Source organism: Marmota monax, unplaced genomic scaffold (assembly GCF_021218885.2).
Source record: "Marmota monax isolate L192 unplaced genomic scaffold, Marmota_monax_Labrador192_F-V1.1 WCK01_AAM20220418_F8-fsc00202, whole genome shotgun sequence".
NCBI classification, from domain to species: Eukaryota; Metazoa; Chordata; class Mammalia; order Rodentia; family Sciuridae; genus Marmota; species Marmota monax.
Genome location: NW_026695005.1, coordinates 1,301,197 through 1,322,405, shown reverse-complemented (window position 1 = coordinate 1,322,405; position 21,209 = coordinate 1,301,197). Strand labels below are relative to the sequence as shown.

At 32.2% G+C, this 21,209-nt stretch overlaps 1 protein-coding gene across 3 annotated transcripts in view; it reads left to right on the top strand.

Annotated features, from left to right (window-relative positions):
• The window catches only part of Brinp3 (BMP/retinoic acid inducible neural specific 3), a 383,341-nt gene that overhangs the window by 11,537 nt on the left and 350,595 nt on the right, over positions 1-21,209 (top strand). For all 3 annotated transcript variants that reach the window (XM_046427569.2, XM_058573679.1, XM_058573680.1), the window contains exon 2: positions 13,955-14,240. In XM_046427569.2, the coding sequence (XP_046283525.1) occupies positions 14,005-14,240 (236 nt within the window). In that variant the 5' untranslated portion in view covers positions 13,955-14,004. The remainder of the gene's footprint in view (positions 1-13,954; positions 14,241-21,209) is intronic.

Below are 21,209 nucleotides of genomic sequence, written 5' to 3'. Positions count from 1 at the left end.
ATTATAAATCAAGAGTATTGTTTGGTTAGTGACAAAATTCTAAGGTTTCCTAAGTCTATGTCAGTATTGAATCTTTCTCCTAGACTGTGGGTAAGCCTTTAATTAGAGCAATATGAATATCTTTGCTGAACAAGTGTTAGACTTTCAGGCTTTATCCAGTATTACCTTAAAAAAATTCCCAAAGCTTAGCAAAACTGAAACTGAGAACACTGTCCATAAATGCAGAGACAAGACAATAATTGTCTTTTTTTGTACTTGAATAGATTTGCACATAGTATGTTGCTGAATAAAACTTTTTAAAATTAGCTATATTTCTCAAATTTCCTTCAAATTGACATTCATGTGATAAAATTATTTTAATGACAAGAAATGTTTTATTCTCACCAACTAGAATGCATTCTGTTATCAGAATCTGAAAAAAAAAAGAATGAATGGTATTTGGTTTTGCCTATTAAATTTTAACATCTGCAACCATTATTTCTATCCCATGCTTGTATGTAGATTCTTGTAATCTTTATTTTTAAACTGTCTTCTATTTCACTATTTTGTAAAATATATTACTTATAATAATTTTCTCCTGCTCTGTATATCCTGACACTTGTTAAAGAATAATAAAATAGACTTTATTCAAGAGGGGCATTAAAATGGGGTTTTATTTATTCTGTGGTACTGGGGATCAAACCTAGGACCTCATGCATGCTTAGGCAAGTAATCTAAAACTGAGCTCCGGAATCCTCAGCCTTTTTTTGTTTGTTTTGTTTTGAGAATAGGTCTTCTTAAATTGCCAGGTTGGCCTCACACTTGCAGTTTTACTATATCAGCCTCCCAAGTAGCTGGGATTATAGCCATTGGCCACCACCCAGCTTAAAATAGACTATTATAGTTGGAAAGCGATATTTGACAAAATTGTGAGAACAATAAGCAAAATGGGGAGTGTATATCCAAATGTTAATATGGGAGTCAAGTCATTAGAACATGATCAAGAGGAGATATCAGGGGTAAGGAGGATTCTGGTTAACCCCACCCATCAGGACTCTTGCTAAAGACAGGGCAGAGCTATTAGACATTACCTGAAGTACTGCTGAGAATGAGGAACCCAATCAGGTAAAAAGTATGTCCATATATGGAAGGTGAGTAAGTAAATCTTACTTAGCTGAGCCATTAGGAAAGGAAAATTAAGAGGAGACTAGGTAGTCAAATCAAGGAGAGATCTTTGTCAATTTACTTATCATTTTAAATTAGATTTTTCCAATCTAAACATGTTTTCTAAACATCCTTTAATTTACTTTTTCTATTTGCAATTCTGGAGATGGAACGGAACCCAGGACTTTTTTGATACTAAGCAAGCCCTCTACCCCTGAGCTACACCACAGCCCTACCTTTGCTCTTTAGTGTCTGCCCATTTTCCTTTTAAATTAAACTGAGGTACAATCCAAATCTTATAAACATTTTTGTTGTATGACCTCTTACTTATATGAAAACAATGTGATATTTTATATTTATTAGATAATCCAAGTAACTTATACTGTGGTCTTTTTTTTTACTTTAAAATTTTTTTGTTTTAATTAGTTATTCATGACAATTATAGTTGGAATGCACTTATATACTTTGATATATCATACATAGATGGGATATAATTTCTTATTTTTCTGAAATACATATTGTGGAATCCTATTGGTCATACAATCACGTATATACATAAAGTAATAATGTCTGTTTCATTCCACTGTCTTTCTTATCTCCACATCCCCTGCCTTCCCCTCTTTCACTTCCCTCCACCTAATCTAAGGTAACACTATTCTCTATTTTTTTTTGCCTTTATACATGTTGGTGTTTTTTTTTTTTATTTGTTTTAATTAGTTAGACATGACAGTACAATGATCTTGACATATCATACATTTGAATCAGATGGGGTATAAGTTCTCATTTTTCTGAGTGTACAGGTTGCAGAATCATGTTGGTCATACAGTCACGGATGTCTTTTAAGAATCATTTCTTCTGTGTGCTGGACAGAATTAGGGAATAGAACTCACCTTCTCTTCATTTTTTCTAATCAGTTCTACCATTAGGTAGAAGCATTTAACTTCCTCTTTATTGGTAGGACAAGATGGTATTGACAGGATCAAGTAGAAGATTAGTTCTCTTTGCAGTATATACTCCTCAGAGGAATACTCACCCTCATTAAGATGGAAAACACTTAAAGCTGTAATTCAGAGGCACTGTATTGCTGGTGCAGTTAAAATAAATAAGGAGAGAGACCCTCTGGAATACAGGTTTAACACAGTGAAATGGCTAAAAGGATGCCCTTCTAAGGCCAGCCTTACCTAGCACAATGTGATTTAAAACAAGGAAGATCAGGTCTTTTAAGGGACAAAAAACAGAAGAGAAAAAAAAAAAGCAAAAAATGTACAATAATAATGCATTGCTAATAGATAAATATAATGGTTATCTGTGAGTGTAAGCAGGTATAATGAAGTTGTTCATAAAATTAAAAATGGACATTATTTTTTAAAAAAATTAAAAAGTAGGAGAAATTAAGTATATGTTCCAAAAACTTACTATGTGCAAAAAATGGTATACTGTGTATTAGGGGCAAAAGGATTACAGAAACATAACCCCTGCCAGCAATTGTCTGTACCCTAGTCATGAAAAAGGATGTTAAAGAGGACAGATAGAAGCAGTAATATTGTAAAATTTTAGTAGACTCATGAATGGAAGTGTATCTAATATATACTTAATTTTAATAATTCCCCACCTACAATCTTCTAAGGATTATGAGGTTGTTATAATTTAAAATTCAAAAGGAATTGCTAATTCAAATAAGTGTCTATTCCATTTATTTTATTGTAGTAGTCCATGATTGGATAAATTCAGGAGTTGAAGGATATCTTTCTGCTTCAGGAATTATTAGTATTTATAATTATGTTTCTTTTTTACAAATTCATTTGAATTTCTGAAAGAATTATCAATGCATAAGGAAAAACAAATTTTGTTATAACTCCTAGATATATCCAATAATAATTTGTATAACTAAAAGCCAGAGTAATTGACTTTTCTGGGTATCATCATTTATTTAAACAGAAGCTCAGAGATCAAGCAACCATTCCTCCATATTCCTGGTGAAATACAGAAAAAGAATACTACCTATTTGTATAGAAAATAGCTCACACTGTGTAGTGTATGCAAGATTGTATAAATTCATGAATTATTTGATTTATTTACCAAATTTTAGTATATTAAGCTATTTTGAAGTTCATTAGCTCGAAGTAATCAATGTTTAGATTAAGAAAGAACAAGTTTAGGCCATTTTGAATCTAACATTGTGGACCATAATTATTATTTCACTAAAACAGTAAAGTAATGCATAATAAAGTGATCATGTAAATCATTGAATAAAGAAACTCTTATTTTTTATCTAGCTATAGATTATTTGCAAGTCATGAACACTCAAAATAAAAATAATAATATATATATATGTATATATATATACATATATATATTTATATATATTGCCCACATAGGTTTGAATGTGTTCTTCAAATTTAATATTTCAGCATTACTGTTGTTCCAGAAAATCGGTGCCTTTAAATCATTTTTCTTTTCTTTTCTTTAAACCTTCAGGGATGTTTCTTTCCAACAATGTTATAAGTATACATGTTTTGGCTACAGTCCTGAGTTTTCATACTATTGTTCATTAAAATTAACAAACAACCACCTCTTCAAAATGGCCTATAGATGTGTCATTTTCTGCTATGTGTGAGAACATAAAAAAACTGACTTTATTCAAATTTTATGATTGCATTTCAGCAAAATACTACAAATCATCTCATTTACTGAAATGTTATTATGTGCCCAATTGAGACATACCTACTCATATTTTGAGATACCTGTATATGAATATTGGGTAATTTTTTCTTTTAGTAGTACTATAAAATAATATATGGTAAGGTTTGTGTAATCAAAGCCTATTTGATTAATCTTGCAATTTCTCTGAACAGATTAAATGGCTATACTTTTCAACCTAAAAAATAGCAGATATAATCTGAACAACATATTTTTATGATTTTGGAGTTTATAGTATGTTTAAAAATATTAAATCATATTAGCTGATTTAAACTATTACCCTCATAAAAAGCATTAAATTATACAAAGCATATACTTCATGAAAATCCCTATGTAATTAATCAGATCACTTGCTTATAATAACTTGACATAATATTCTTCTATTTAAAATGTAATTTTAATTTTCATTTATTTTTTATATTTTAAGTTTTACTGTCCTCTGAAATGGCAAAAAAAACCCAACAACAACAACAACAAAAACTAATAAGTAACTTCCTATCTGCAATCAGTTCTAACTAGGTAGTGGTATGGTATACAACAGGAAGAATACAGTATTCAGTTTGAATTCAAGAATAGTACCATAGAATCCTTATTCTGTGGCATGTTTATTTACTTTTTATCTCATTTTTAGAAAAACTAATATCTACCACATTGTATATATAAAAATTTGAAATAAGTAATTATTAATAATATGCTTGGCATATGTGAAACTCTCAACTCATGTTGACTTTGTGCATGTGTGTGAAAATAGTGTAAGTATCATGCTAGTTTACACCCATATGAAGTTAGGGGACTTCACTCAAGTTCTTGTCAGTATTATGACCTTCCAATGTGGGACAAAGTATTCAAGTGCTATTTCTATATTATTATTCTTTTAATTCAAGAGTGACAACATGGTGAAAAATATACTGTGCTTCTCAGTGAGAAGATTTTTATTTGACTCTTTTTTTTTTACTAGAACCTATGTTAAACTTTCTTAAACATATGCTTGACTTTTCATAACTTTAGAATTTATAGTACAGAGTGAAAAAGTTATTTTGTCTACAATTATATACATAATCACAATAATACCTCATTGTGCCTAATGCCTAATTTATTTTGATGTATTATATTGTTGTCTTTCATAACTTAATATTAAGAATGTTTTGCCTTGATACTAGTTGAACATGTCATTTATGCTTCCAATGTGAACATAAAAATCATTGTCTCAAAATGCCATTTTCTCAATATCTTCAACTCTCAAAAGTATTATCCTCCTCTAGTTTAGTTCACATGTCATCCAGAAGCTCATTATACTTCACTGTAGCACTTAATCACCATTTCATCATTCATTCAACCAGTACTTATTAAGCCACTTTATGTCAGGAACGTTGCTAACCAATGTTCAATTCCTATTAAAATAAGAAAAAAAATGTTTTACCCTGAAATGACTGTAATTATTGGGGAGAAAGATATGCAGGTGAATAAACAAAACATAGAAATAAACATGCAGTGTAAATGTGCCGTAATAAGTGACTGGGGAATGACCAGACAACCCAGCAGGGTTGTAAAAAGCTTTGTGGATGAAGTAGCGATTTAGTCTAAGGATTCCAGGGTAAGTCAAGTTTGTGAGGAGAAAGTGTCCAAGTAGAAATGGTATTTCCCACAGAAGAAACAGCATAAGCAAAGATTCTGAGAGAGAAAGGTGAATTTGAGAAATTGTGACTGAGGCAAGTTGGTGTTTGGTTGATGATGGTAACAATGCACTCACATAGGGAAGCTGTAGATAACGAATTAAGCAAAGGAAGAGAGTTTCATGAATTATTTCAAAATTTAGATGTGGTCCAGAAGGCAAAGTCTGCAGTTACCTAGGTGGGGTAAAGAAGTGATCTATTCAGATTTAAGTGTTTAGTAAGAAAACTTTAAGTGTAGTAAAAAGAACAGATTAGAGTAAGCCATATTAGATGTTCAGAAGATTGCCTCTGAAGCTGTAACAATCAACCAGTTTGGAGGTGATAGTGGTAGTGTTGGAGCACAGGATGAGTCAGTCAAGTGAAGTGAAGGTAGGGAAAAAGTCACATGTTTATTCACAGAATGAAAAATGAAGAGCACCTGGAGATTCAGTGGAGTGTAATGAATGAAAGAGGTGAAAGTAGTATTTAGATCTAAAGATTTGAGTATGTATCACAAAAAGAAAAAAAAAAGTTGGAATACTATTGAATTTTTGCAAATAAAGATATGGGTTTCTAACATGTATGATGGATCGTAGTCAGTGCATGCTAAGTATGGCCTTCCTCACTTAGCAGTAAGTTAGTATGTATTATTCATATATGTGGTCCACCTCCAACTCAAAACTTCTCACAGGAATTTGCACATTACAGGTGATTAATAAGTGTGCTGCTTCTTTTGTTTTTTTTAATGGTGGTAGGAATCAAACCCAGCACCTCCTGTAAACGAGGTAATCACTTTACCATTGAGATACATCGTCAGCCAGTTCTACTCTTTTATTCTCATTTTCTATATTATGTGTTCTGTCAAGTTGGAATCGAGATGATGGCTAACTACCTGGAAAACCTATTGAAAAATTATAGTTAAGAACATATTTTAGCTGGGTGCAATGGAGGAGGCAGAGGATCACAAGTTCAGAAGCAGCCTGGGCAACTTAGTGAGGCCCTTGTCTCAAAATAAGAAATGAAAGGCTGGGGATGTGGCTCTGTAATTAGCACTCCTGAATTCAATCTCCAGCACCAAAAAAAAAGACAAGGATTTTGAAAATTGTTGTATGACCATGTGCAAGCCAATTTTCTTTAGTCCTTTGCTTAACTTGTAAAAAATTTATACAGAGTAGAGAGAGAGAAAATTGTGCAATAAAACATAACCAATTGGTGAATATAGCTCGAGAATGTGTTTACTGCATCTTTTAACTTTTCCATGTGTTTTATGTTATTTGAAATAAAAAAGAAATACATTTGATGCAGTTATTTTATGAAACTTTTTTAATAGGGTTTTATTTCCTGAGGAAAAAAAATCTAGATATGAGCAAAAATTAGTCTAAACACAAACATAAAAGAAGAAATAGTTTGCCATGTTAATTATATAACTAATCCTCCCCCATGCCCCACCCACCCACCAATCACATTATGAAGCAGCATTCTTAAATCAGAGAAAACATTCTGGCATTTGGTTTTTAAGGATTGGATAACCACACTTAGCATTATACTCTCCAACTCCATCCATTTACCTGCAGATGCCATAATTTTATTCTCTTTTAATGCTGAATATATTCCATTGTGATTATATATACCACATTTTCTTTATCCCTTCATCTACTGAAGGGCATATAGATTGGTTCCACAGTTTAGCTATTGTGAATGGTGCTGCTGTAAACATTGATGTAGCCTTGTAGTATGCTGTTTTTAAGTCCTTTGAAGCTGTCACAATCAACCAGTTTGGAGGTGATGGTGGTAGTGATGGAGCACAGGATGAGTCAATCAAGTGAAGTGGGGGTAGAGAAAAAGTCACAGGTTTTATTCTCAGAATGAAAAATGCAGAGCACCTGGAGATTGAGTGGACATGTGTAATGAGTGAAAGAGGCCAAAGTAGTATTTAGATCTAAAGATCTGAGTGTATATCACAAAAAGAAAAAAAAACTGTCACAATCATACAGTTTTATCCCAGAGTGGGATACTCGGGTCAAATGGTGGTTCCATTCTCAGTTTTGCAAGGGTTCTCCATACTGCTTTCCTATTGGCAATTGTGCTGGGAAAACTGGAAATCCATATGCAACAAAATAAAATTAAACCCCTATCTCTCACCATGTACAAAACTCAATTCAAAATGGATCACCAGAGACACTGTGCCTATTAGAAGAAAAAAAGAGGCCCAAGTTGCCATTATGTCGGATTAGGCACCAACTTCCTTAGAAAGACTCTTATAGTGCAAAACTTAAAATCAAGAATCAATAAATGGGATGGATTAAAATTAAAAAAGCTTCTTCTCAGCAAAAGAAACAATCAGTGTGGTGAATAGTGAGCCTAGAATTTGGGAACACATTTTTACTATAAGCACATCAGATGGAGCACTAATCTCTAGGATATATAAAGAACTCAAAAATCTTAACACCAAAAAACCAAATAACTCAATCAATAAATGGGCCAAGGAACTGACCAGACACTTCTCAGAAGAAGATATACAACCAATTAACAAAAATATGAAAAAATGTTCAACATCTTTAGCAATTAGAGAAATGCAAATCAATACTACTCTAAGATTTCATCTCACTCCAGTCAGATTGGCAGTTATTAAGAATACAAACAACAATAAGTGTTGGCGAGGATGTGGGAAAAAAAAAGCACACTCATACATTGCTGGTGGGACTGCAAATTGGTGATTGCTTTTTAATCCTTACCAGTATATCTCTTCTAGCTGTTTACCCAATGGTTACCTCCAAATATTCAGACACTCTGCTAGGCACTAATGAATTCTAATCACTAATCACTAATATACTTGTCATTGGCAAGTATATTAGAAAACCATTTCTCACATAAGGATTAATATAGTTATTAACTCAGGCCAAATGCAGAAACTAACATCATTCAGCAATGATTTAGAGTTTAGTACTCACACATGGTTGATTCAAGTGTATATTTCCTTTCTTTTGTAGCAGGCCAGGTAATTAAGCCATTTGTTAATGAAAACTGAGTCCATTTGTCCTTTGGATGGCTAGAAGCCTACATCCTTCCCTTATGAATTCCATCTCCCTGCTTTGTAATTCTTCAAGAAAAACTCTCAAAGCCTACTTTAGTAGAACTATTGTGAGATATCTTATTTTGGTTGTTATAATTTTTTTCTTCTTTTCTTGGCTACTGGTGGTTTAATCAAGGAGCACTTTACCACTGAGCTACATCACCAGCCCTTTTTGGTGTTGATTTTGAGACAGAATCTTTCTAAATTGCCAAGGCTTTCCTGGAACTGGGAGTCCTCCTGCCTCACCATCCTGAATATCTGGGATTATAGGCATTGGGCCCAGATTATAGATCTCTTTTACAAAATTTTAAACGCAAATATTAAAACATGCCAAAATTTACCTTAAATTTGAACAGGATTGATATTTCCATGTATTAGGGAACATTCCTTTCAGAAAGATTCATTTCTGAACCAAAGTGACAACATGTACCTAGATCAGAAATACAGAAAAACAGAAATAATGAAAAACAAATACTAACAGTCTTATTAGTTGTATTTTTAGGTAGTTCCTAACGCATAATTTAAGAAGATGGAAAGCCACCATCTATATGTTAAAATGGGTAACTATATGAGATGATACATGTTATTCATTAGTAGTAACCATGTTACCATATGCTTGTACTTTACAACATCATGTTGTGTACCCTAAATATACAAAAATAAAAGTTACTTAGAAATATAAGGAAATTTGAACACCATGAAACATGGTCAACACAATTGATAATGAAAGCAACAGATGTGGGGTTTCCATTAATTACATGTAGAAAAATTACAGAATTTTAGGTCAATTGTATCCTATTTTTATACACTGTATATTCTAAAATCATGTGGTTCAGTAGAAAGAGCTGTGTTTAATTTTATGGCATATAATTGTGTGGCTTCATACCAATATGAAATTTTCTTTGAAACACCACATGTCTTTACCTCATGCTAGATAATAGTCTAGATGCTTTATAAATATTAAAATATTTAATATTTGTAACAGACTGATGACATGATCCTCTGTGACAGCTGAGGAATCTGAGTCACAAAAGAAGTTAAGCAACTTGTTGGACGTAAAACATCTAGTTGATAGTGGGGCTGGGACCTTAACACAGGCAGTCTGATTCTAGAGCTCAATCTCTTAATCACTAGGTAAACCATCTCTTGATGTTATAAACTTGCTATTCTGTTTGTTGATGTATTTTTTAAAAAATAGATTTTTTTTAAAAAAATTAAGTAATTATTTTTTAGTAATATCTTTATGCACAATTATGTTTGTCAATAAGAAAACTGTATTCAGATAGCATGACTTTCTTTCAGTTAAAAACTATTTTCTTTAAGACTAAGTATGAAATACAAACTTAAAACAAGTAGGGTTTGAAAAAATTATTTTGCCTTTCTGTGTGAAATAAAAATGATTCTTTTTTTAAAGAGAATTTTTAATATTTAAAAATATTAAAAATATTTTTAAAATAACTTTTTGTAACAATGATTAAATTTTGCTAGCTTGAATGTACTTGATTAGTGTTGAGAGCCACAGCCTGAGGGGCCCCAGCAAACTTCCAGCTGCCAGCAAACTTCCAGCTGCCGGCTGATGATTGGCTCACAGCAGCCCCAGCAACATCTAGCTGATTGGCTCCTCGGCCCCAGCAACATCTAGCTGATTGGCTCCTCTGCGGTGATGCTCATTGGACTGTTTCCCTGCCCTTTCAGACCACGGAGCTGCTCATTGGGGGACTTTTTTGGCTCCGCCCACGTGACCCAGCCAATCGGCCTCAAGAGCAGGAGGATTGTGGGAGGTGGGGAGAAGCTTGTGTGGGAGAGAGAGGCTTGTGGAAAGCCGGTGGTGGCAGTTGAGGCTCTGAGGGTTTTTCCTGAGAGACTATTTTGTTTGTCGTGTGTGGTTCTAAAAATAAAGTTAGTTTCTTTTGACAAGTGGCTCCTGATTGTGCCCAGCCAGACTGCGGCATTTCGCCTAGCCGTCTCCTTGCAAAATTCCTCATTGGCAACCTTCCATAACAGGTATTGTCCTCCATTTAGCACAGCTTTACACATATTAGCCCAATCTGCTGGCGTCATGTTCAAGTTGTTAATGGATTCGACCAAGCTTACAGTGAAGGGTGCTTGAGGACCATAGGTTGTTACAGCCTCTTTTAGCTGCTTCACTGTTTTGAAATTTAAAACTTGGTAAAATCGCTGCCCTCCTGCCTCAAATACAGGGCATGTTAGTATTTGAGATCTTGTCTCAGGATCCCAACTATCAACTGCGGGGGTTGGGGGCCTCCCAGCATATGGAGGTGGCGCTGTTGGTTGGACACTTACGCCCTCTGGTGATAGAAAGGTGTTAGTAGCAGTCTCCTGTAGAGGTGGTGCTGTTGGTTGGACACTTACACCCTCTGGTGATAGAAAGGTGTTAGTAGCAGTCTCCTGTTGTACCTTTCCCCCTGATGGCTTTTTCTGTTTTACACTTTCTTTCTCTGTCTGACTAACTTGAGAGACCTTCTCTTTTACTTGAATCATTATGTCTTCTCCTTCCTCTACCATTGTCTGAACTGAAGGCTTTGGACTAAGCAAACAAGATATGAACGTCCACAATGGCAATGTGCCAACTGGCAGAGTCCCTGGGCTTTTCTTTTCTATTCTTTTTAAATCTTCACCATGATGGTTCCATTGTGATATATTTAACAACTCCTCCTTAAAAAGCCATGGGCTACATTTTTGTATTGTATCAACGTATGCCCTGACTGCTCTTGATTTTACTGGGATGCCTCCTTCCTCTAACAATTTACTTAACACTCTTTCAGTTTGTTTTTTACTAATTTCTGATCCCGTATTTCTACTATAATACAACCCAACAAGATGACGCCAAACAAAACCGAGACAGAATGAAATAAAAAGGGAACAACAGAAACTCATTATAGCCTTTCTATCCTCCTGACATGTGCATCCATCCTTTCTCCCTATCTGTTCCTCAGATGTAAATAGTTTTTCCTCAGATGTGAGCGGTTTTTCTTCCGTCTCACTCATCTCCAGGGACAGGCAACTTAAAACAAAAGTGAAACAAAATAACAAAAGAAGAATCTTAAAATGGCTACCCATCCTCTCGCCCTGCCCTCAGGGGCGAGCAGTTCACTTACCCTCAGTCGCTCCCCGTGCGAGCCACCAAATGCCGCAGTCTGGCTGGGCACAATCAGGAGCCACTTGTCAAAAGAAACTAACTTTATTTTTAGAACCACACACGACAAACAAAATAGTCTCTCAGGAAAAACCCTCAGAGCCTCAACTGCCACCACCGGCTTTCCACAAGCCTCTCTCTCCCACACAAGCTTCTCCCCACCTCCCACAATCCTCCTGCTCTTGAGGCCGATTGGCTGGGTCACGTGGGCGGAGCCAAAAAAGTCCCCCAATGAGCAGCTCCGTGGTCTGAAAGGGCAGGGAAACAGTCCAATGAGCATCACCGCAGAGGAGCCAATCAGCTAGATGTTGCTGGGGCCGAGGAGCCAATCAGCTAGATGTTGCTGGGGCTGCTGTGAGCCAATCATCAGCCGGCAGCTGGAAGTTTGCTGGCAGCTGGAAGTTTGCTGGGGCCCCTCAGGCTGTGGCTCTCAACAGATTAGCAAAATAGAAATGTGTGTGTGCTTAAGAAAGATGAGCAATATTAATTGGTCATGGGAAGATTATGATATGCCATTACACATATGAATAATTCTTGATTTGTGAGTGTAAATTAACTAGCATGTTTAAAGCTAAATAATATAGTTCCCATGTAAGAAGAATGATATGTTGAAAAATCGATTTTCTTCAGCAGAATTGAAAATTGAGATTTGACTCATTTGATAGTGCCATGTACACCATGAAGGCAGTCCAAACACTCACATCTCCTATTCCAAAACTTAATAATAATCACTCTTTAAAATGTCTTTGTGTATAAGACGTCCTATATTGTTTCCAAAAGAAGGTGTTCCCGCCACATCAGAGTAATTCATGATTTTGGGGAACTCATATATATTGTGGATATTGTTCCTTTAATTTTGTAGTTGGTAAGATTATGAATCTGATGACCTAAGTCACTCATATGGTTATTCTGGAATACAGTATATTACAAAATTATTGCTGCATACCTCTCATATCAAAAATTATAAGAATACAGTAGAAAATTAAAATTATCAGTGTCCTTACCTGAACATTAGAGAAGCATGGTAGCTACTGTAGCTAAAATATTTCTTAATTTTTGTGAATTTGTTTGTATTGTAAAGATCATGCTAAAACTATCCCAACTAGAACTTTCCTACTAGGCAGAATTTATATACTCCATAATTATATCTGTTATGAATGATGTTATTTTAAATGATTGATGAGGAAGGAAAGTAAAATTGAAATTCAGATATTTCTATCATCTTTCATGTGTATAGATATTGCATTGACAACTTTGCATAAATTTATTCATACCATTTCACACTGGGATTATACACTGCTATCGTACCTCTTGCTACTTTATTTTTGGATGGTTGTAATACAATGTATGTGGTTTTATAGTTTATGAATATTTTGCATTGTCTTAATTTATGTATGCTTAAGAAACTTTCAGGTACTAACACTTACTTTATGACTAAGAGACTGTGCACACTTAAAACTGTTAAAGGACCTAGGAATAGTTTAATTATTTAATTATGATTCTGTTTAAATAATCAGGGAAATAATTTGTTCCAAAGGGAATAATGAACAAAAATTTCTATGCAAACATCTTCCACCAGTTTCATCCACTCTCACACAAACATTCACACATTTATCTACTTATTTATCTATATTTATATTGGTATCTATATTGATAGATATACATATATATGAACACACACATATTGTATAATAATGTATTCTTAGAATCAAGTTTATTCCATGTTTATCTAGATACTGAAAATTACATGAATAATATTAAATAATTTCTAATGTATTTCCCTAAAATAACTGTAAAATGAACAATTAAATGTAACTATCACAATTTACAATAAAATTAATTAGGTATTTAAATGTATTATTTCCAAGGAACCCAATTTTATAAAACATTTATTCAGACAAATGAATATTAGTTGAAAGTTCTGATTGTTCCTCAATAGCTTTTAATGATCCACTGGATGGCATTGCTATGGATCTGTTATGATGCAATAACTTATTTTTTCATTAGTATAAAAAAGGAAAAAATGTATTAAAATATATAGCTCTGAAAAAATAAGTTGTTTTAGTTTTCTTCTTATTCACTTGTTATTATCTAATTTAAAACAATTACCTTAGACTAAAAAAAAAAAAAAAGAAAAAAGAAAAAAAGAATAAACTAGTCACTTCAGCACCTTAACTGATAGAAAAGAACCTTCCAGGGGCTAACTAATTGCCTGTGTATTTTGTCTAGGTGTTGAGGGAAAGCTAAGAGAATGAAGGCTCTAAATCCCCAGTGGAAGCATGATATGGCGGAGCAGAGCTGGTGCTGAATTGTTCTCTCTGATGGCTCTATGGGAGTGGATAGCACTGAGTCTTCATTGCTGGGTTTTAGCAGTTGCTGCTGTTTCGGATCAGCATGCCACAAGCCCCTTCGACTGGCTCCTCTCTGATAAGGGACCCTTCCATCGCTCACAGGAATACACAGATTTTGTGGACAGAAGCCGGCAGGGATTTAGCACAAGATACAAGATATACAGGTATGAAGCAAAGGGAAAGCAATTACAGAGATATCATCCTTGAAGGTTGTGTGTAAATAAGTTTCTCTAAGGGAAAGTTTCAGAAGGGTTATTATTGACTATGCACCATAGTAATGCTTTCTCACCATTTAAAATATTTCTTTTACATGTGACATCTTATGAGAAAAAAATAGGTAATGGTGACCACTTGTGTATCACTCCCAAATTTTAGAATGCTGTCTTAAAGTAAATGCCAGTATACTTTAATGCAGAGTTTCTCATTTTAACTATCCAAAAAATGAGAATGAATTTTCTTGTATTGCTTTTCCTTTCTACCTTACACCATTCTCTGTTATCTATGTGAGTCAAATGATAATCTATCTTGTACTAGTCATTCATTTGTTTCCTGAAAAATAGTTGTACATTTAGAATTCGTAGGAAACAGCAATGGAACGAATGAAAAGAAATAGATGAATAGTCCATGATAGCAAAGATGAAAGGAAAAAAAAGGGATTAAGTCACTTTTAACTTTTATTACTCCTCCATATTTGAAATCTAAATAAGTTTTACAGAAGAAATCGGATATTAAATCAAACAAAGACTACCTGGTTCTGCAAAGCCCAGTGAATCCATTAAGTAGAGGAGTGTACAAGTGGTTGCCTCAGTGAATTAGATTGTATTGATCTTTGCCATAAAGAATGTTTTATTTCCAGTTATAGCTTTGAATTGGTTCTTAGTGGTAGAAGTTTACAATACTGGTTTGGCATTTACAGAGAAGGAAATTTTGTTTTGCATTTTTGTGTCTGTGTCTGTATCTATGGATATACTGCTGCATAATCTTTTATTTTATGTTGTATGCACACCAGAGGGCACTGTGCTTCAGTCTGTATGCCATCTTTTATTCATCACTGTGAGAAATTTATCAATCCTATTATCAATTGATATTTACAGATGACAGTGTGTTGAACCATTTCCATGAAGCATCAGGCAATAATTGCCATCCTTTTTAAAAATAAGAAATTCCTTATTACATGTGTCCAAAGCACTTTTGCATATCTAACAAGGAAAAAAAAACTTAATCAAATTTTTAAAAATTTAAATGACAAATACTAAAGTTTTTTCACCTAAATTTAGCAGAAACAGTAAATATATCATGATTTGTATTTCCTTCATTTGTGTGTTTAGTGGGTTAGTCAGCGTCTCTTTACAGATTGTATAAAGTTACTTGAAATTAAGATTGCATGAATGTCTTATATTTCAGCATTCTGCAAGAGTATTTTTAACAATCTGTCAAACAGAGCAAGTCTGCATGATTTATTGGCATCTCTTTCTGAGGTCTGAGGTGTTGTCTTATGTGTGATGGCTAAGGCTTGGCATATTGGTCTATCAGCTGTGAGTTGCAAACATGGTTTGACATGTTTCTAGAAGTTATGGGCTGAATAGAAAAGAGGCATTATTTGAATCACAGTAGAAAAGGTAATGAAAAAAAAAAAAGATTTGGGATTTGTCTGCAAGGCTCATCTATCCTGTTTAGCCTCAGTGGGACTCTATCTCTAAAGCCCTCATTAGCTCTGCACTCCCTATCCTTCCTCTCTTCACCCAGGGAGCTTGACCAAACATGTATGGATATTAAGTACAATTGTAAACAGTGGATTAAGATATTCCCTTCTATACCCAGCTGGGCTATAACTTCTAATGAAGGCTTTTAAACATTTCTAATGATATTATGATCACTGGGGGTTGCCATAAAATGAATAATATAATCTATTTAATAGGGTTAATTTAGACTTGATAAAAATGAAGTATTTCATTTGTCCAACTGGTATTTTCTTAAGTCTCAGAGATGGCTATATGCATAACTATAAAATAAAATGAGTTCAAACTTTTCTTCAGGCAGTTAACCTTATTTTGAATGGCTACAGAGTCTTAAATCCTGGATTAGTGTACCTTTCTAGCTTTGTTTTTATTTTTGACTTTTTTGTTCTTCAAAAAATTATTAGAGACTATCTTTCATAAATGTGTGCCTTAAGATACAGTTATGGAATTTGTAAATAATTAAGACACATAGATGGAAACAATATTTTTCCACATTTAAGTGCTTACCATTTAAAAAAATAATGTGTAATCTCCTAAACTGACCATCCAAATTCTGCTAGTGCTTGTTATTACTATCATAAAATCCTCATGTGGCATATTAAATTGACATAACATCTGAAAGACATTATTTATGACTATGAAACATATTAAGCCTTTTAAAATAATTAGGTAAAATCTCTTTCAGCTGTCTTTCTTCATTCATTACATTTTCCAGCAAATATTTTTCTTTTTATCACAAACAGAACACTAAGATAACAATTATCAAAGATTACTAGGATCATAGGTAGGGATAATATTCAAACCATTTTTTGTCTTTTTCAAGAAAGTACATTTTGGTCAATAAATAGGGCTTATGTTTGTATTTTTGAAGTGATGTGTATGTAAAGTATTTTCAGGTTTGCTTCTGAAACTGTATAATCACTAAGATCTTGTAGGTCACAGAATTGAAGGATATATAGTGTGAATATTAATATTTCTGTTGTTATTGGGTTTCATATATCTATTCCTCTTACCTACAAACTAATAGAACCTAAGAATCAGGCACTCAAAGGTAAAGGGAAAGAATTCTCATTTTTAGCTATGCTTGGAGAAATTTTGTCTCTCAGAAGCATCATATAGGACTACTTTTGATTTACAGTTACAGAATAGAAACACACTTGGACAGTGAGCCTAACTAGTATATGTATAATTTTTTCCAAGACATATGTGTAAATTCTCATTTTTTAATAAGTTACAAGAGTACTAGGCAAAATAATATTTTTTAGTGACACAAATTTAGATACAGAGATCTTAAACCAATAATATGAATGTTTAGGTCATAGCCTTGCAATTTTTATTACCATAAAATAAATATTCACTTATGTAAATCTTTAAAGATATGGTCACACAATTTTTTTCTTCTACATCTTTTGTTTAACCACTCATGCAAGTAAATCATGAAAATAAGTTGATGATTTTCTTACTATATTTCAAAATAACTACAAATATATGGTATTACTACAATTTAGCTTGTTTTCTCAGAGTAATTTTTTGAAGAATCCTGCCTACTTTGGTAAAAATAGAAGACAGTTGAGAGAAATGTTATGCTTCATTGATCTTTGTAATTATGTTCTCTGAAAAAAAGTACTTACAAGATGATTTGGTAAGGATAAGATATGCTAAAAGCCTAGAAAATATATTCAGATATATGACCACTTCATATATGATGTAAATTTTGGCATATATGCTTCTTTCTTATGGGTATCTACATAAAGGAAAACAGAAATTGGATTTATTACTCATACCATATATGTAAATCTGTTTTGTCTGAAAGAAGGATCTAAAGAGGGAAGATGGAAAATATTGTTTCTAGAAGAAAACAAAATACCATTATAACATTGGGATACTTAAGGATTTTCTGAAACATAAGGCATTAAGCATTAAAAAGCAGCAGTCAATTCAGATATATTTATATGGATATAGCTACCAGTAGCAGCATGTTGAATCTGTGAAACAGAAAGTCAAGTGAAGAAAAACTCACACGTGAGCAAAATTATATATGATTTTATTTATTTCAGGTTTCCAAAACAGACAGAACTAAATTATATCATTTAGATATGTATAGTAAAAGATGCTTAATAAAACTTAAAGGAAAGCAAGGAAATGCATATGACCAAAATCAATATTGTGCTTATTTATGGGGAAGGGAGAATTATGGGATTTTATGTGAAAGATGAGGGACTATGGTAATAACAATATTCAGTTCCTTAAATGGGTGATGCTTATGCTGGTATTCTTTGTGATATAGCCACAGCACAAGTGATCCATCTCTCTCACCATGTTTGGAGTTAGTAGTACATTAGAATAATATGGTAAAAAGAGGAGTGGTCCAAAGAATATGTGCCTGCAAAATGTGGGATGTACTTAACTAAAAAAAAAGTAGAATAGTCAAAATTCAACTTAACTTAAATTTTTAACAGAGGAAGTAGAAAAAGATTAGTATATAATGTTATTGCAAATCACAAGGGAATAACTGCTAGATATTGGAAGGTGTCATATATATCTTAAAATTTTCTGTCACAAATAAAAACTAACATTTAAGAAATCTAAAATAATGAAAATGACAAAAAAATATAAAACTTGGAAAAAGGTGACTTCAAGGAAAACCAAAAGTATAATTAATACAATAAATGTATTTTAAGCTCCAAGTATTATAAATAGATTCACATTTTTGAATATGCTACATATAGTAATATTACCTAAAACAAAATTATACATAACATAAAAGTAAAAAGATGATTAATTTTCTTAAATGCCATATAATACTATGTACTGAATAATAAAGTATACAAGATGTCATATGAAAGTGCAATTTACCATTCTTATTCTTCGTGAATGATATAGACTACAACAAAATCAGTGTAGCAGTACTAAGATAATTGGATTATGGAATTTAGTACCATTGTATTAATTTGTAGAATATTGTATAAGTAACATGAATTATTCTTATTAAAATAATACTTGAATATTTATGTAATTTGTTTTTCTTCTAACCCCCCAAATTTTAAAATTCTTAATTAAATCAATATATGCCTACATTTTGGAATTCTCAAAAATCTTAATTTCATAACTTTACATTGATATATTCAGAATATAAAATTAAGGAACTTAATTCATTTGCTCATAAAATTTAAAATCCAAAGAATTTTAGGGGAATTAAATGTGATTTTATTTAAAAAAAATACCCTATTGTGAAAAATTGCTTCAGCGATTCTTCAAAGTTTAGTAAACAGAAAAAGCCACAACAACAAAAGAAATATCAAACAATGCATGAAAAGAGACACATGAAAAGAGAAAATAAGAATCAAACTATTTTGATTTATTTTACATTTCAGCATATACACATGTATAATCAGAAGACTAGAAGTAACACATCTAAATGTTTGCATTACCTCCAATGGAAATTTTTATGGATTTTCTATAATGAGTATGTGTAATTCCCATGATCAGATAAAATAATAACTGCTATTTATTTTATAAATAAATAGTATGTCACAAGTTATTTAAAAAACACTTTAAATAACTTATGACATAATAATTTAAAATATATTTATGTTGTAAGTTATTTAAAAAGCACTTCCAAATAATTACCAATGAGATTTTTGAGAATTTACCAGAATTATTTAAATAAAAATCAAAAATAAAATTTAAATAAATGAAATATGTCTGAGTCTAGCACTTTTAAAATAATTATAATAAAGCAGATTTATGTAAGAGGATATATCTAAATTTATGTATATAAATAAAAATATATGAACATGTATAAATATGTGTATACATACATATATAAATACTTTTATATTTATAAATATATATATTTACAATACTGTTTGTGTGTGTGTGTGTGTGTATATATATATATATATATATATATATATATATATATATATATTTTTTTTTTTTTTTTTTTTTTATAACACTTCAGCTGATTTCACCTATGATGGTGCCAAAAAGGTAAAAGGAGACTGTTAAAATACTGTGTCTTCAATTTTTTTTTAATATTTATTTTTTAGTTGTAGTTGGACAAAATACCTTTATTTTTATTTATTTATTTTTATGTGGTGCTGAGGATCGAACCCAGGGCCTCGCACATGCTAGGCAAGCGCTCTACCACTGAGCCACGACCCCAGCCCCTGTCTTCAATATTTTATTGGTTCTTTCACATATTATGTCATTAAGATCTCCCAACAACTCTAATAATTCACATTCTAATGATTCTCATCCCAATGAAATAGCAAGGCAGTATGAATTTTTTTTGCTCTTTTCCATTAATGAACTGTGTTAACTCAGTTTGTGACAAAATTTCTCAGTCCTTGACATCCTCATTTGTAAAAGTATGGATGTGCTATCCTCTGAACTGTAAAGTTCAATTCTAACACTAACAGCAAAATGATAACATATTGGAACAAATAGATAAGCTTTTTTTAAAACAAAAATTAACTGTGATTTTTTTTATATCTACATTTGTCTTTTTTTTTGCAAAAGTCATTTATAAATACTCGTCTAAACATAATATCTAACAATCTCTTACTCTCTTTCATGTACATTTGAAAATAAGCTTTGTGATTACTTCTCTTTCATGCCACTCTTTTTTCTCTTTTTTATGTTATACCAAAAAGGCTATTTATCCTGATTTGTTTAGTTACTATACATCATTCCAATAGTCTGTTAGTACAGTTTACAGTCATTGATAAATGAAGTAGAATATTCTATGTAGTGATTTCACATAGAAAAAAATCAAAATTGTTTCAATATATTCATCCAACAACTCTAGTAGTTCATCTAGTTTTGAGACTAAACAACATAATTAATATTAAATTTTGTGTTTAATTCTAATTAACAATTGAAATGTACATATGACTTCACATCTTAACTATCCCTTAAGTTAACAATAGAAAATTTTCATTTAGGAATAAAAACATTAATTTGAGAATTTAGGAACTGTTATTATATGTGGTTATAAATAATCTCATGATTGTATATGAAAATGTGTTTATAATAATTATGATATAAATAATAATTTTCAGTTTAATAAAGTATGCACATTTATTGCTATTACAGTGAGAAAATGAACTGGACGGCCAGTTGATACAACTATTCACAGAGGGAAATTAATAATTATGAGTTTCTGACATTTAAACAAATACTTTATTTGATTATGTTCTCTATCTAGTTCCATCTTATCAAGCATTGTAATTTTTCAGTGTCTTTATCCCTGTGGTCTTCTTCCAACTAAAATTGCTGAAATCATCAATGTTGTCTTCCTTTGTTGTCACTCCTCTCTGGCTTTTGAATAGCTAACATGTATTTTCTTTAATGTTCTATTCCAAAAATTCAAAGTTTAAAAACTACAGG